This window comes from Aquarana catesbeiana, linkage group LG05 (assembly GCF_042186555.1).
Source record: "Aquarana catesbeiana isolate 2022-GZ linkage group LG05, ASM4218655v1, whole genome shotgun sequence".
NCBI lineage: Eukaryota > Metazoa > Chordata > Amphibia > Anura > Ranidae > Aquarana > Aquarana catesbeiana.
In genome coordinates, this window is record NC_133328.1 from 464,539,009 (window position 1) to 464,554,103 (window position 15,095).

Genomic DNA, 15,095 nt, shown 5'->3' on the forward strand with positions numbered 1-15,095 from the left:
TCTTAGTCCGTAGGGTTCAATATTGAGTTGGCCCACCCTTTGCAGCTATAACAGCTTCAGCTTTTCTAGAAAGGCTGTCCACAAGGTGTAGGAGTGTGTCTTTGGGAACATTTGACCATTCTTCCAGAAGTGCATTTTTGAGGTCAGGCACTGATGTGGACAAGAAGGCCTGGATGAGAGAGTTTGGGGTGGAGGAACTTGACTGGCCTGCGCATAGTCTTGACCTCAATCCAATAGAACACCTTTGGGAGGAATTAGAGCGCAGACTACAAGTCAGGCCTTCTCGCTCAACATCAGTGCCTGGCCTCACAAACCCGCTTCTGGAAGAATGGTCAAACATTCCCATAGACACACTCCTAAATCTTGTGAAATATGAAATAAATCTATGTGTATATAATATATGTGTGTGTGTAATATATATATATATATATATATATATATATATATATATATATATATATATATATATATATATATATACAGTTGGGACGGAAAGTATTCAGACCCCCTTAAATTTTTCACTCTTTGTTATATTGCAGCCATTTGCTAAAATCATTTAAGTTCATTTTTTTCCTCATTAATGTACACACAGCACCCCATATTGACAGAAAAACACAGAATTGTTGACATTTTTGCAGATTTATTGAAAAAAGAAAAACTGAAATATCACATGGTCATAAGTATTCAGACCCTTTGCTGTGGCACTCATATATTTAACTCAGGTGCTGTCCATTTCTTCTGATAATCCTTGAGATGGTTCTACACCCTTCATTTGAGTCCAGCTGTGTTTGATTATACTGATTGGACTTGATTTGGAAAGCCACACACCTGTCTATATAAGACCTTACAGCTCACAGTGCATGTCAGAGCATATGGGAGTCATGAGGTCAAAGGAACTGCCTGAAGAGCTCAGAGACAGAATTGTGGCAAGGCACAGATCTGGCCAAGGTTACAAAAAAAAATCTGCTGCACTTAAGGTTCCTAAGAGCACAATGGCCTCTATAATCCTTAAATCCTTAAATGGAAGATGTTTGGGATGACCAGAACCCTTCCTACAGCTGGCTGTCCGGCCAAACTGAGCTATCGGGGGAGAAGAGCCTTGATGAGAGAGGTAAAGAAGAACCCAAAGATCACTGTGGCTGAGCTCCAGAGATGCAGTCGGGAGATGGGAGAAAGTTGTAGAAAGTCAACCATCACTGCAAACCCAATTGAGCATCTCTGGAGAGACCTAAAAATGGCTGTCCACCAACGTTTTACCATCCAACCTGACAGAACTGAAGAGGATCTGCAAGGAGGAATGGCAGAGGATCCCCAAATCCAGGTGTGAAAAAGGGTGCTTCTACTAAACACTGAGCAAAGGGTCTGAATACTTGGGACCATGTGATATTTCAGTTTTTCTTTTTTAATAAATCTGTAAAAATGTCAACAATTCTGTGTTTTTCTGTCAATATGGGGTGCTGTGTGTACATTAATGAGGAAAAAAATGAACTCAAATGATTTTAGCAAATGGCTGCAATATAACAAAGAGTGAAAAATTGAAGGGGGTCTGAATACTTTCCGTCCCCAATATATAAATATATATATATTAATGTGCATATGTGTGTATATATTAATGTGTATGTGTGTGTGTATGTATGTGTGTGTATATATATATATATATATATGTGTGTATATATATATATATATATATATATATATATATATATATATATATATATAATATGTATGTATTCAGTCATTCATACTTGCCTCTTCGGCATGCACGAAGGTTTAGAGGACACAGTAATGATGTAATAGCCAACAGAAGGAATCCCAGCAGGGGGGACTAAACATCCAACACATGCATTAAGAGTGTTTAGCAGTTGTAGCTTTTCGGCACAGTAAACATAGTCACTGCCCTCCTGAGGTAAGCATTAAGGCTGTTTTATTGCAGGCTGCTAGTTTTTTTTTGTTTTTTTTTTTTTGTTTTTTAACTAGCAGCCTGCAATAAAACATCCGTAATACCTTCCTAAAAAATTAATAAAAAAGTGATTTAGGTAAACAAAAATGATATTACTTATCCTATGAAATCAAGCCATCAAGTAATCATTTGAAACAATCAGAATGGGTAGTTTGGGTTAATGATTCTACCATAATGGAACATTTCAGCTTTTCTAATCAATACCAACAGATTATTTCTTAGCAACCAGGCAGTGACCTGATGTACTTATAGAGCTTCTTGAGTCAATGCCACCTTGACATGAACAGAGCTAAAATAGAACTCCTGGTTAAAGTACCACAGATGTATAATTTTTGAGATTGCGTCTTCATATCAGCTTCCTGGAATTCCCTGTATAGCAGGACTGAGACTAGATCTATTTTAGATGCTGCAGTGCACATACTAAAAGGAGTAGAAAGCAACTGAGCACCTTCATATTCTGCCCCTGCACTGTCCATTCAATAGGTGTGTGTGTGTGGGGGGAGGTTAACCAAACTATGCGCCATCTGCACTGACGTTTTGGATTTTTCTGTCTGGCAAAGGTGCTTAGAACACAAAACCGGCTGCAGAGAACTATGAAATCTTTGGTTGTTCATGAATATGTATTTAAATTGTGTATTTAGCAGCTTGACTGGAGTTCAATTTGCATTCTTTGCCTATTTTTGGTTATTTTGAAGACAACTAGTCCTTGTATTAATGCACATTGTATCTTGTGTTGCGGTAATGCATGTGATCACAATGCACAAGTGTGAAGCCAGCCCTAAAAATTGCAGTTTCTCAGCTAAAGGTCACATTTGTGAATGTTTTGATTGTTGTGTTAAAAATTCAAAATCCTTAACCTACTTTCTTAATCTTCAGGACTCTGAAGGAGTTGAAATAATGCTGGGTGTTTGTGCCAGTGGCCTCTTGATCTACCGTGATCGGCTACGGATAAACCGATTTGCCTGGCCAAAGGTCCTGAAAATTTCATATAAAAGAAATAATTTTTATATTAAGATTCGCCCAGGTGAGGTAAGTTGACATATTTAACAGGGTATATATAACAGGGCAAATCTCTCTTATTCATCAACACACCCTAGCCAGTTAATATTTTGCTTTTTGCAGGTTGAACTATTGCTAGTGGGTAACAGACATATAATTGTTCATTAGTCATATTTGGCCTTTTTCTAGATAAACAGACTTGACTTCTCAAGCAGTGTGCATGTACAATTGTTAAATTGGCAACTTTTGTTGAATGAAATTTTGACAAATGAGGCCATGCCTTTCAAACCAAATCATAGCTATATCCTGGATACTGTCCATTATTTTACTGCGATCACATTTTGAAATGTTGAAGCTTTTGAACTATTTGTGTGATATAAACACAACTTTTTAAATATGGTTATTATGCATATCTCCTGCAAACTAAAATAATTTTATCACCTTGTGTGGGATATTTCTTCCCAACCGATAGACCAATCTGATTGCTCCCATAGCCATTTGTAATGTAGCTCAATTCGCCCGTAATATGCAGACTAAAATTATAATAGTAGTGTATTTTAAAACTGGACAAGTCATTGGACAATAAAAACCTCATTGAAAAATATAGTTTACTTTGTCCAGCTCATTAGAACAGTGCACAATTTACTGGTCTTTTTGTCTGGCTGTTTGCTCAGGGGAATAGCTAAATAAATTTCAGGGCAGTTGCTGCATGCACTAGCACAACAACTTTCCATTACTACCCTCACAGTTCATTTTCTAGTTCTACTAAATTGATAGGCATTGAAGAATGTGAAAAACGCCCTTGACCGCCCTGGATAGAATTGTAGGTGGGAGTGTGTTTATTACTTTCTGTCTGTTCAATGGAATGTTTAAGCTACTGTATTTATGCACATTGTAACAATTGACAATCACATTTTGTAAATTTAGGACTATCAAGAGAATATATTTTCATTTAGAATTTATACTAACCTATTTTATTTCCTTCTAGTTTGAACAGTTTGAAAGCACCATTGGGTTTAAGTTGCCAAATCACCGGGCTGCAAAACGCTTATGGAAAGTGTGTGTTGAACATCATACTTTCTTTAGGTATGTTTCATTAGTTTTCTTGAGGTTTTATATTCCACATTCTGCTCTTAGGGTTTTACCAAAACCTGCTGAATCTATTGTGAGGTCTACAGTGATTTTTACTGAGTATAGTCCACAATCTTTACTATTTTTGTAGCATAAGTCAGCAGAAATATGTTTTTCAGTTTTAGCCATCACCCAAGTTCAAGCAATCATATTTTTTCTGATTGTTTGTTTTTGTTTTCCTATGTTATCTGCATCTCAAAGACATGTAGCAGGATGACTGCTTACTGTATTCTTTAAGTTGTCTTGCAATGACATTTTCTTAGACGTTTGACAGTATATAGTGAAGGTGAGGACTACCTCCTCATAATGACATGCTCTTCACACATCTGTCAATTGTTTGGAGCAGTGTTTCTCAACCTTTTTTCAAGGTACCCTTTAAAATTATAGTCAATCTCAAGGCACTCTTTGAAATTATGGACAGTCTCGGGGCACCCTAATTTAAAATGTAAAAAAAAAATTTAATCATTTTACACCACATGTAGGACATCCAACGTTAGAGGCAATTTATTCTTCCAAAGCAAATACACTTTTGCACACTGGTACTGACTATGTCCGATGTTTCTCTTCTCCCTCACTTTCTCTCAATCAGTCAGCTAAGGTGACCCTGGTGCTGAGGGAGAGGGACACACGAGGGTCAAACAAGGATGCTGTAGAGGGGACAGACATCCTCCTTATCAACTGATGACGTCAATGGTTGTTAGGATGCCATTGTCTAGAAAGTCATAATGGTGCAGAATGAAAACCTGTGGCTTTGTGTAGCTAAAAGGCAGGCTTAATCCACCTGCTGGCTTGTATACAATTTATGATCAATTTTTAGGCATTTTGCCAAGGCACATCTAAAGAAACCTCAAGCCACCCCGGTTGAAAATGGCTGGTTTGGAGTGCTGAAGATATTTTTGCATTCAGCTTAAGTTTTTTAAATCTATTTAGATTTTTCTATATTGAAGGGATGGCACTTTATGCCCATTTGAGATTCCATCAGGTCTTCTTTATCCAAAAGCAAGTGTTATTTCAATTTCAGCAAATGGGCCTTTTCATATGTTGATCAATGTGATTGAAAGATTAACTTGCATGCTCAATTGAATGCACAGGCTTTTTATGTACTGTGTAAAGTTGTACTTTTTGTTTTTAATGGCTTAAACAAATTTAATTTTGTGACTTGTAATTTATAACAAGTTGCTATGGGGAGAATTCATCTGCATGTTTCTTCATTACACTATTGTAAGTGAACGGTTTACAGAGACACCAAATCGTATAACTTTCTTGATATAATTCCCCAGTTTGTTTGTGTATGGTTTTCTTATTGGTCAAGCAAAGAATTAAAGCCTAACTCTAGCAACAATATTTTATTTTGTTTTGGATAGAACCATGAAGGATTAGATCTGGTATTTATTTTATTTTATATTGCCATCTTTAACCCTATTTGGGAGATTTGTCTTCACTTTGCTGTCCTATCCCAGTGCACACTCCATTTGTTCTACAGTTATGTCAAAATGTGGGAGAAAGTCTTCTCAATGGGGTCACAGACCGTAATAAACACCTGAAATGAATTTTATTCCTACTTTATCTGATAAAAATGTTGGAGATAGGCTAAGCTCTAAAGTATAACTAAAGGCATTTTTTAAGTTTTACTGGAGAGGGATAACAACACGTCAGGTTTTTTTTTTTTTTTTTTTTTTGCTGTCTGTGCTCCAGTTAGGGAGATTCACCCTCTCTATTTCTCCTGTTTACTATTATCAAGAGTGAAAGTGAAAAAAAATACCCCATTTTTGGTTGTCCCCAGTACAGGAATAGAGGGGGCATCTTCCAATAGGGACACTAGTTCTGGTGACAGCCAGGGATTTCCTTTCACTTCCGGTTTTGGCTATGGGACAGGAATTGAAGGAAAAATCTCCCCAATGTGACGCAGATGGGGGGAAAAAAAAACATGACCGGGGTTATAACCTTCTCTTACTCTATTCAAAATGAAAAACCATTTTGCTTTAATCAAGGTAAAGCTGCAATTCAATGCAAACCTCTTTGACTATAAACATACTTATCTCACATATTACAATCTGAATTTAAAGTGTTACTAAACCCACAACAGTAAAATCAGTCTGTATATCCAGCATAGCATGCTTGATATACTCACTATGGAACATAAGGGGTTAATCATTTGCATTGTGTAAAAAGGCTGTTTTTAATCCTTCCCTCCTGCACTGTCTATCTGGGGAAGGCCAGCTAGCACAGGCAGAGTAGCCGACCTGCACATGCTCAGTTATGTCTTTTATGCTGGAGAATACAGTTTCTTGTTCTCAGACCTAGCCAGGTCACATTTTTTTTTATTTATTTATTTCAGGTACTTATATGGCGCCGTCAATTTACGCAGCGCTTTACATATACATTGTACATTCACATCAGTCCCTACCCTCAAGGAGCTTACAATCTAAGGTCCCTAACTCACATTCATACATACTAGGGACAATTTAGACAGGATCCAATTAACCTACCAGCATGTCTTTGGAGTGTGGGAGGAAACCGGAGTACCCGGAGGAAACCCACGCAGGCACAGGGAGAACATGCAAACTCCAGGCAGGTAGTGTTGTGGTTGGGATTCGAACCAGCGACCCTTCTTACTGCTAGGCGAGGGTGCTACCACCACACCACTGTGCCGCCTGATATTGACATCACACATGTGGGCGTGTATACAGGCTGCAATGAAAATCTTTTTGCTGAACTCTCAGCACTGAAGAATCTCTGCAGTTTATCATGTAATAATGCTATACAGATCATCCAAAAAGGTATATAGTGGCAGTATTTTAATGTAAAAAGATTTATAAGCTGTGGGCGCTGTGGGCACTGTGGGGGGGGGGGGGGGGCGCAGATGAAATATTTTCATATTACTGGGTTTAGTAAAACTTTAAGCCCACCCTTAACCAGACTGCCCTAAGTCGGTCTATATATAAAGATAGTCCATGCCAAGTCCATAAAGCATAAGCCCTTTCAAATTCTTTAGAAAACTGTTCTTCTAATACTATTTTTCTGAATATATTTGTAATATGCAATATCTGTATATCCATTTTATAGGCTGATGTCCCCGGAAGCACCACCCAAAAAGTTCCTCACCTTAGGGTCCAAGTTCCGTTACAGTGGGAGGACACAAGCTCAGACAAGAAGGGCAAGTGCACTTATTGATCGGCCTGCACCCTATTTTGAACGCTCTTCAAGTAAACGCTATACAATGTCCCGAAGCTTAGATGGGGGTAAGAATATTGTGTTCACCTTTTAATGTGCAGTTCCTTTCTTAAACTGTGATCTTGAAAAGAAGACAAGGCATTTGCTAATGCACATTATAATTTATAAGTAGAAATTTAGCAGCTGTTCAGACTTTAAAAAAAGGTCTCCTGCTTGGTGTGACAGTATCACAATGAAATAATGGAAGGACACCCACACAGAACTCCCACACCTAGCTTTGTGCTGCAATGGCTTTCAGATTCTTCTCCTGGAGTTTTGTATGTATTGAATACTGAGAAGATCTGGTTTATCTCTATTTTTTTTTTTAGTCTTTCTGGAATTTTTGCTGGTGTATTAATTGATACAGTACAAACTCCTAGAGAGACTGTCAGTCACCTAAAAAATGTAAATGGCAGTTTGCTGCAATAAAAGAGCTATTATATTCACCTGTCCGCAGGGTGGATTTGACTTAAATCAAATTGGATTTGATCGAAATCACTACTGTGTTCCCCCGAAAATAAGCCCGGGTCTTATATTAATTTTGGCAACAAAAGACCCAGTAGGGCTTATTTTCGGGATAGGGCTTGACGTGTGCTGTCTTCTCTCCCCATCTCCTTCCCTGCCTGTCACGAATCCCCAATGGCCAGCGGAACTGAGTAAAAGTGGGTGTAAAATCCTAAAATTCACTGTATTACAGTATTATATAATGTAAACTCTGCATTTTTCTGTAATCTGTGTGATAAATACCTCCATTATATCTCCGCTCATCGGTTCCGTGACCCGCTGATCCTCTCTTGCCTCACTGACCCTAATTTTCTGGTGCAGTCTAGGACATGCTCCAAGCATTGCAGAACAGGGGGGGCGGGGGGATCAGCTGAGAGCCGTTCAGTGCTTCCATGGCCCGCCGGAGCTCCTTTCCCGCTCCGAGCACTGCAGAGGGAGGGTGGCCCGAGATTCCCTGCTGACAGCTGGGAGAAGAGGAGGAGAGCAGTGGGATATCAGCCGAGCGGCGCTGTACAGAATGTATTTATCACACATGGATTACAGCAACATACACAGTTTTTATTATATAATATTGTAATACACTGAATTTTAGGGTTCAACAACCACTTTAATCTAGGGCTTATATTGCAGCCCTCCCTCAAAATCACAGTAGGGCTTATTTTCAGGGTAGGTCTTATTTTTGGGGAAACAGGGTAGTAAAAAGGCTTGATTTAAATCAACTCAATTTAAATCATAATTTTTAAAGAGCAACTGTCATCTCTGTCCCGCAGCGGCTCCTCCTCTGACCCACTGTTGACTCTCCGACAGTCCTATTCACTTTAATGGGACAGCTGGTGATGCGGCAGTGACACAACAAGGTGAGGGACGTGGCGGCAGCAGATGAGTGGATGGCCGCTAACGGGCGCTGCCATGATGGATCTGAAATGACAGGTGCTCCTTTAAATGTAAGGACTGATTCTTGCTGGTAGTTAGAGTGAAATTATGTGAATGCATCAATGCAATGCATGTTATCTCAGCTTGCAGAGCTTGGATTCATTGAATGAGTTTACTAAAAATGTAAATATAGCAGAATATACAGCCTCATGCTTCATAACTAAGCGCCATTTCATGCTGAATAAACAAAACTATTAATGTATCTGAAATAGAAAACCATCTTTAGATCTAGATTTTTATTCCAAAAGCATTTTATTAAAATAAATTTGATAAAAATCAAAAAAATCTGATTTAAATAAAAAAAAATCCAATTTTAAATTTAAAAAATCTGATTTTTTTTTTTTAATTTTGTTTAAAAAAAAAATCATCGATTTCTATCCACCCTGCCTGTTCGACAGTCCATGTCTTCATTGCTGCCTCAGTTACACTCAACAATATTCTACAATTCCATTAGAATCTGTTCCCCTTTCCCCCTGCTGTGAACTGTGGTTCCATCATCTAACCCCTATGTCACTTCTGTGTACTGTAGAGAGGTCAGTGGATGGAACCACAGTGCAGCAGGGGACACAGGCACCCAACACTTCCAGAAGTGTCAATGCTGAGGAGTCCGACAAAAGCTGTAGAATTTGAACAGAGAGAAGATATTAGATATGGGGTGCTAAAGAGGCAAATCCAATGCACGTGAGTGAGGGAATGCCTGCTTTGTCATCACTACATCCGTCGTTAGTAAGCTGCTAGTGGAGGCTTAAAAATGGCCATTGGCTGTATCCTCTGATTACTGCATAGGAAGTTTGGTGATAATATATTTACATTATTATAAAAATATTTGGTGCAAAAGCCTTCTTTAATATTTATCCATGAGTATTTTTGCAAAGCCTGTTTACATAAATCAGCGTGTAAGTAATGGTTAGTTGTCCTTTAACATGCTAAATATCATCGCTGTGTCAATCCTTTGCCTAAAGTACATAAAAGCTTCCAACTTCTTTCCCCTAAAGAACAAGATAGATCTTGTGCTGTTGTAAAGGTGGCTATCATTGATGAGCAATAATTTCAGTTGTGAAAATTGCTGCAAACCAAAGGAGAGAAAAGCTTGTAATCCTGGTGGTGACACCTTCCCTGTATGAGCTTGATGCTAGTCATTGTTGTTATCCTGCTGTGATTTTTCCTGCTGTGATTTTGGTATATCTTTCCCTGCGTGTGCATAGGAAGTTGTTGCTTGGCAACTATGGCCTGGTTCTGCCCATACGAATGCCCTTGCGCTGTTGCTCTTCCTTTTTTTTTTTTTCTTCTTACAAGTCAGACATCATTAGTCTTTCAATAAGTCATTTTATTTATAATTAACAGCAATCCTGCCATAATAATAAAGATAGTTACAAGCTGATAAAGTGTTCTACAGAAATAAGATCGCAGGTCTGTTGAGTAAATCTTCTCTGTGAAATTTGATCATTAACTTTCTAAACCTATTTCTGCCAAACAGGTATATAGCATAAAATGTGTAATGCATGAAATTATCAGCTAGCATTTGCAAGGTGCAAAATAAAATTGGCACTTTTATGTAACGCTTTAAACATTAATACTTGTTTTTTATAAGCACTTCCAGTTTGTTTTTTTGTTTTGTTTTTTAAGCAACTTTTGTAACAGGTAGGGAAGAGCAAGTTAGGCAACGTCAGTTGGCTTTGGGGTTGGGGAATTTTGTATACTTTAGAATATCAGCTGTTTTTTATTGATCACGTGGCATGTACATATCATGTAACATAAGCACTTACACTTTATAGCTAAATGTTTGTGGACACCTAACCTTCACAACTATATCAGCTTGTTGGACATCCCTTTCCAAATCATGGGCAGTAATGTGGAGTTAGCTTCCCCATTGCAACTATAACACCCTCCACTCCTCTGATATGGTTTCTTATAAGATTTTGGATTCTGTGAAAATGTCTGCCAAAACAGCATTTGTGAGGTCAGGTACTGATGTTTGATTAAAAGACCTGACTTGCAATTTATCCCATTAATATTCAGTAGGCTTCAAGGCATCTGGACTTCTGCAATCGAAGCTTTTTATGTCTTTATGGAACTGGCTTTGTACACAGAGACATAGGGGTTGATTTACTAAAACTAGAGAGTGCAAAATCTGGTGTCTCTGCATAGAAACCATGCGCAGCTGCACCAGATTTTGCACTCTCCAGTTTTAGTAAATCAACCCTACAGTCATGCTGGAACATTGCAAGAGTCTTCCTCAAACTGTTGCCACAAGGTTGGAAGTGAACAAGTGTCTAAATGAGAAGCAAAATGATACCCTAGTTCCACTGCCAATATGATGATCTATGAACTGTGAAGCAGTGCTCTAGCCAGGACGTTCAGGCCCCAAAATGCAGTACTTGAATCAGAAAAGGGCTGGCAAATTGGATGCTCTTGAGTAAAAGTCCTTTATTGGATTACATGGGTACACGGGTACAGGCTATGTTGACGCGTTTCGGCTAGGAAGCCTTCATCAAAGCATACTTATGCTTTGATGAAGGCTTCTTAGCTGAAACGCGTCAATGTAGCCTGTACCCGTGTACCCATGTAACCCAATAAAGGACTTTTATTCAAGAGCATCCGAGTCGCCAGCCCTTTTCTGATTCAAGTGTCTAAATGGGTTTGTATGCTGGAGTATTAACAGTACTGGAAACACCTGACCCCAATAATTTGAAGGATTTGGGCCATATAATGTACTTCAGGTGGCATCCTGTAAGGACATCGGGAAGTCCTTGACTCTTTCTGTTACTTCCACTTCTTGTTCCATTGCTGAGCAAGGCAAACTGGGAATAGTTACATTCATCACCATAGTTGTAACTTTTGGTAAATACCGAGTGTTGCTAGAAATTTGAGAGTGGTATGAAAGTCATATTTGAAGCATCATCTGTTCTAGGTAGTCTTCTCTGCTTTACCTATGTCTGTTGCTTAGAGCACATCTCCAGGCCAACCATGAATTATACATATACAGTACTTTGCAAATGTTTGCCCCAACAAATTGAAAAATGCTGTAAATTAGGACTGCTTTCATAAACAAACTGTTAATATTTTATTTTTATCAATTAAAATGGAAAGTGAACAGAAGAGAAATCCAAATCCAATCAATATTTGGCGTGACCACCCTTTGCCCTTCAAATCAGAATCAATTCTTCTAGGTACACTTGCACACAGTTTTGAAGGGACTCTACACATAGGCTGTACCAATCATCTTGGATAGCTAACCACAGATCTTCTGTGGATGTAGGCTGCCTCCAAAGCCTTCTGTCTTTTCATGTAATCTCAGACAAATGATGTTGAGATCAGGTCTCTGTGAGGGCCAAACCATCACTTCCAGGACTTCTTGTTCTTAAAGCCGTTAGTGAACCTTGCTTTGCCATTTTTACCTACAGGTAAGCTTATAATGAAGCTTACCTGTAGCTAAAATGAATATGTCCTAAACATGCACTGTTTAGCAGATATTCACATGTTTTGCAGATGGTGAGGTCACTGGCACATGCACACTGCACTCTGAATTGAGTGCACAGTGTGCCATCAGTCCAGAGCTCTGTGCCGCATCCGTGACCCTCGCGCATATGCACGGGAGTGACATCCTCACGGTTCAGCCATTCACACGACAGGATCCTATGAACCCAGAAGGAAGGCTGGGTGAAGATGGAAGCCCTGTCAGCGGTGAGGGCTTTGTTATGCAGGTAAGTCTTTCATAATGTGCTAATATGCAACAGGGGGCCCGGATTTATTTTTATTTTTTTTAACTTTACTACTGCTTTAATGACATTGCCTGTATGTTTGTTTGGGATCATTGCCCTGCTGCAGAATACATTTGGGACCAGTCACATGCCTCCTTGATGGTATGGCATGATGGATAAGTATCTGACTGTATTTCTCAGCATTGAGGACACCAATGATCCTGACCAAATCTACAACTCCATTTGTAGAAATGCAACCCCAAACTTGCAACCTCCACCATGCTTCACTGTTGTCTGCAGACACTCATTATTATTGTACCGTTCTCCAGTCTTGCGGTGTACAAACTACCTCTTGCTACGGCCAAATATTTCAAATTTTGACACATCAGTCCAGAGCACCTGCTGTCATTTTTCTGAACCCTGGTTTCTGTGTTTTTGTGCATAGTTGAGTTGCTTAGCCTTGTTTCTATGTTGGCGGTATGGCTTTTTAGCCCCAATTCTTCCATGAAGGCCACTTCTGAACAAACTTCTCTGTACCTGGGTCTCACTGGTTTCTACAAGTTCTGTGCTGCTGGCACTGCTAGATATTAAGTAAGCATGTGTCTTTCATCTGCTGCATTACATTTCCTTGGCCGACCACTGCGTCTAAGGTCCTCAACATTGCCCATTTTTTGTACTTCATTGAAAGAGCTTGAACAGCTTATCTTGAAACTCAAGTCTGCTTTGAATCTTTGTCTGGGAGAGACCTTGCTGATGCAGTATGCAGTATAACTACCTTGTGTCTTGATGCTGTGCTCAGTATTGCCATGGTGTATGCCCTGTGACAAGAAAAACGGTCTTCCACAACCTCACCTTATTAGCAGAGTTTTGCTGCATCTCACCCAGTTTTAAGCTTCCTACACATCTGTTTCAGTTAATGACTGTGTTTCAACATGCATATAAAATTGATGATCATTAGCACCTGCTTTGTATAATTAATACAATACCTGACGCTAATCCTGCAAAATCCCTGACTTTGTGCAAGTGTACAAAATGTGTAAGTGTAAGAATTGTTGCTGTTCAAAGTCAAAGGGCAGTCACACTAAATAATGATTTGATTTAGAGTTCTCTTCTGCTCTCTGAGTTTGCATTTTTTAAATTGATAAAAAAAACAATTAAAATATATATATTTTTGAAAGCATTCTTACTTTACAGCATTTCTTGTCATCTGACTAAAATTTTTGTACACTACTGTATGTGAACTGTTTTACTTGCCACATGATTTGCAGGTCTTCATTTGGGAGCAGTTTACCACCCCACCGCTTCCCTTGTCACATTTCCAACCTTGTCATGGACAAATTGCATTATCACACTACTCTTCTTTGTTTTTTGTTTTTCTATTAAGGACAGGTCTCCCATAAAGCTGAACAAGCAAATAGTGCAGTATTTTCCCTGGTCAGGTGTGCAGTGTACATGCATGTGGTCTGTCCATAATGACATTTACCCTGCATAACATGTAACAAGAACCCTTACACAGTGTTAAAATACAGCATACATGTTCTGTAGGATATGGACATGCTCCTTCATTTGTTAATTTAACATTGCTTATGACATTTTTTAAAGAGAATTTGGATTACTGCCGAATAGTTCACTCATCAGGCAGTGATAATAGTGACAATGATTTGGTGATGGCTTTGTTGCTTTTTCATCTGTTTTTCAAACTGCATTATCAGTCCTTTTGTGTTGCTCTTAACAGACCATCCCATACTTAGTTACTTTTTCCCAAATATCATGTTTGCTTTTAGCATCAGTGAATGAAAACCATGACATGTACATGAAGGATTCTGTGTCTGCCACAGAGGTGGGCACTGGCCCATACATCACAGCAAAGGGTGTGTCTCAGACCAATTTGATCACAACGGTAACACCTGAAAAAAAGGTGGAAGAAGAAAAAGATGAGGCGGAAGAAAAGAAAAAGAAAATAGAAATCACCACTACTGTGACCACCATTCGCCATGAGACAAAGGTAAATACCATTTGCTTTCAACTGAGCTATCATATTAAATTGCATTATTATTCTGTTCAGAATGCTTGTGGACATCGTGCTTACACCATTTTAAAGGGACCTTAACCCCATATTTTTAGATTTCCTCATTCCATTATAATGACAACCCACACAAAGCACAAGATTTGATTTACTCGAATCAAATAGGCTGTTCACTTTACAAGTGAGGTCGCACTTTGCAAGGGAATTTTGTGCCAGAGCTTAGTGAATGGGGTGTAGCTCTGTTGACTTCCATCATCAAATCATGGTCAAGGAAAAATTAAGTTTTTTGTTTTTTTTTAGTTTTTTTTTTTTTTTTTTTTATGCATGTGATTGGGCATTCTTTGCAAAAGTTCACCACATTCACTAAGGTCTGGGGCAAATTCCCTTGCAAAGTGAACAGCCTATTTGCCTTTAATAAATCAACCCCTCAGCATCAGGTGTTGTGTATTACCTTACTGAGAGGATATGACTTTTATGAATCTTTCTTATATAGTCTTTATAGCTTGAATTGGAAGGTACCACATGATTAGGATATATACTTTGTGCAAGATGGGCACACAAAAAAGTTAAAGTCCCTTATTAATAGTATTCTCCTATGATGCAACTTTCATGTAGTGCTGTGCTGTTT

General features: G+C 38.7%; 1 protein-coding gene across 26 annotated transcripts in view; it reads left to right on the plus strand.

Annotated features, from left to right (window-relative positions):
* Window positions 1-15,095, plus strand: part of EPB41L3 (erythrocyte membrane protein band 4.1 like 3) — a 291,386-nt gene that overhangs the window by 215,127 nt on the left and 61,164 nt on the right. For 21 of the 26 annotated variants that reach the window (XM_073631385.1, XM_073631383.1, XM_073631390.1 and 18 more), the window contains exons 9-12: window positions 2,837-2,989; window positions 3,948-4,045; window positions 7,157-7,332; window positions 14,226-14,446. In XM_073631385.1, the coding sequence (XP_073487486.1) occupies window positions 2,837-2,989; window positions 3,948-4,045; window positions 7,157-7,332; window positions 14,226-14,446 (648 nt within the window). The remainder of the gene's footprint in view (window positions 1-2,836; window positions 2,990-3,947; window positions 4,046-7,156; window positions 7,333-14,225; window positions 14,447-15,095) is intronic. The other 5 variants (XM_073631386.1, XM_073631410.1, XM_073631397.1 and 2 more) reach the window with 1 other exon arrangement.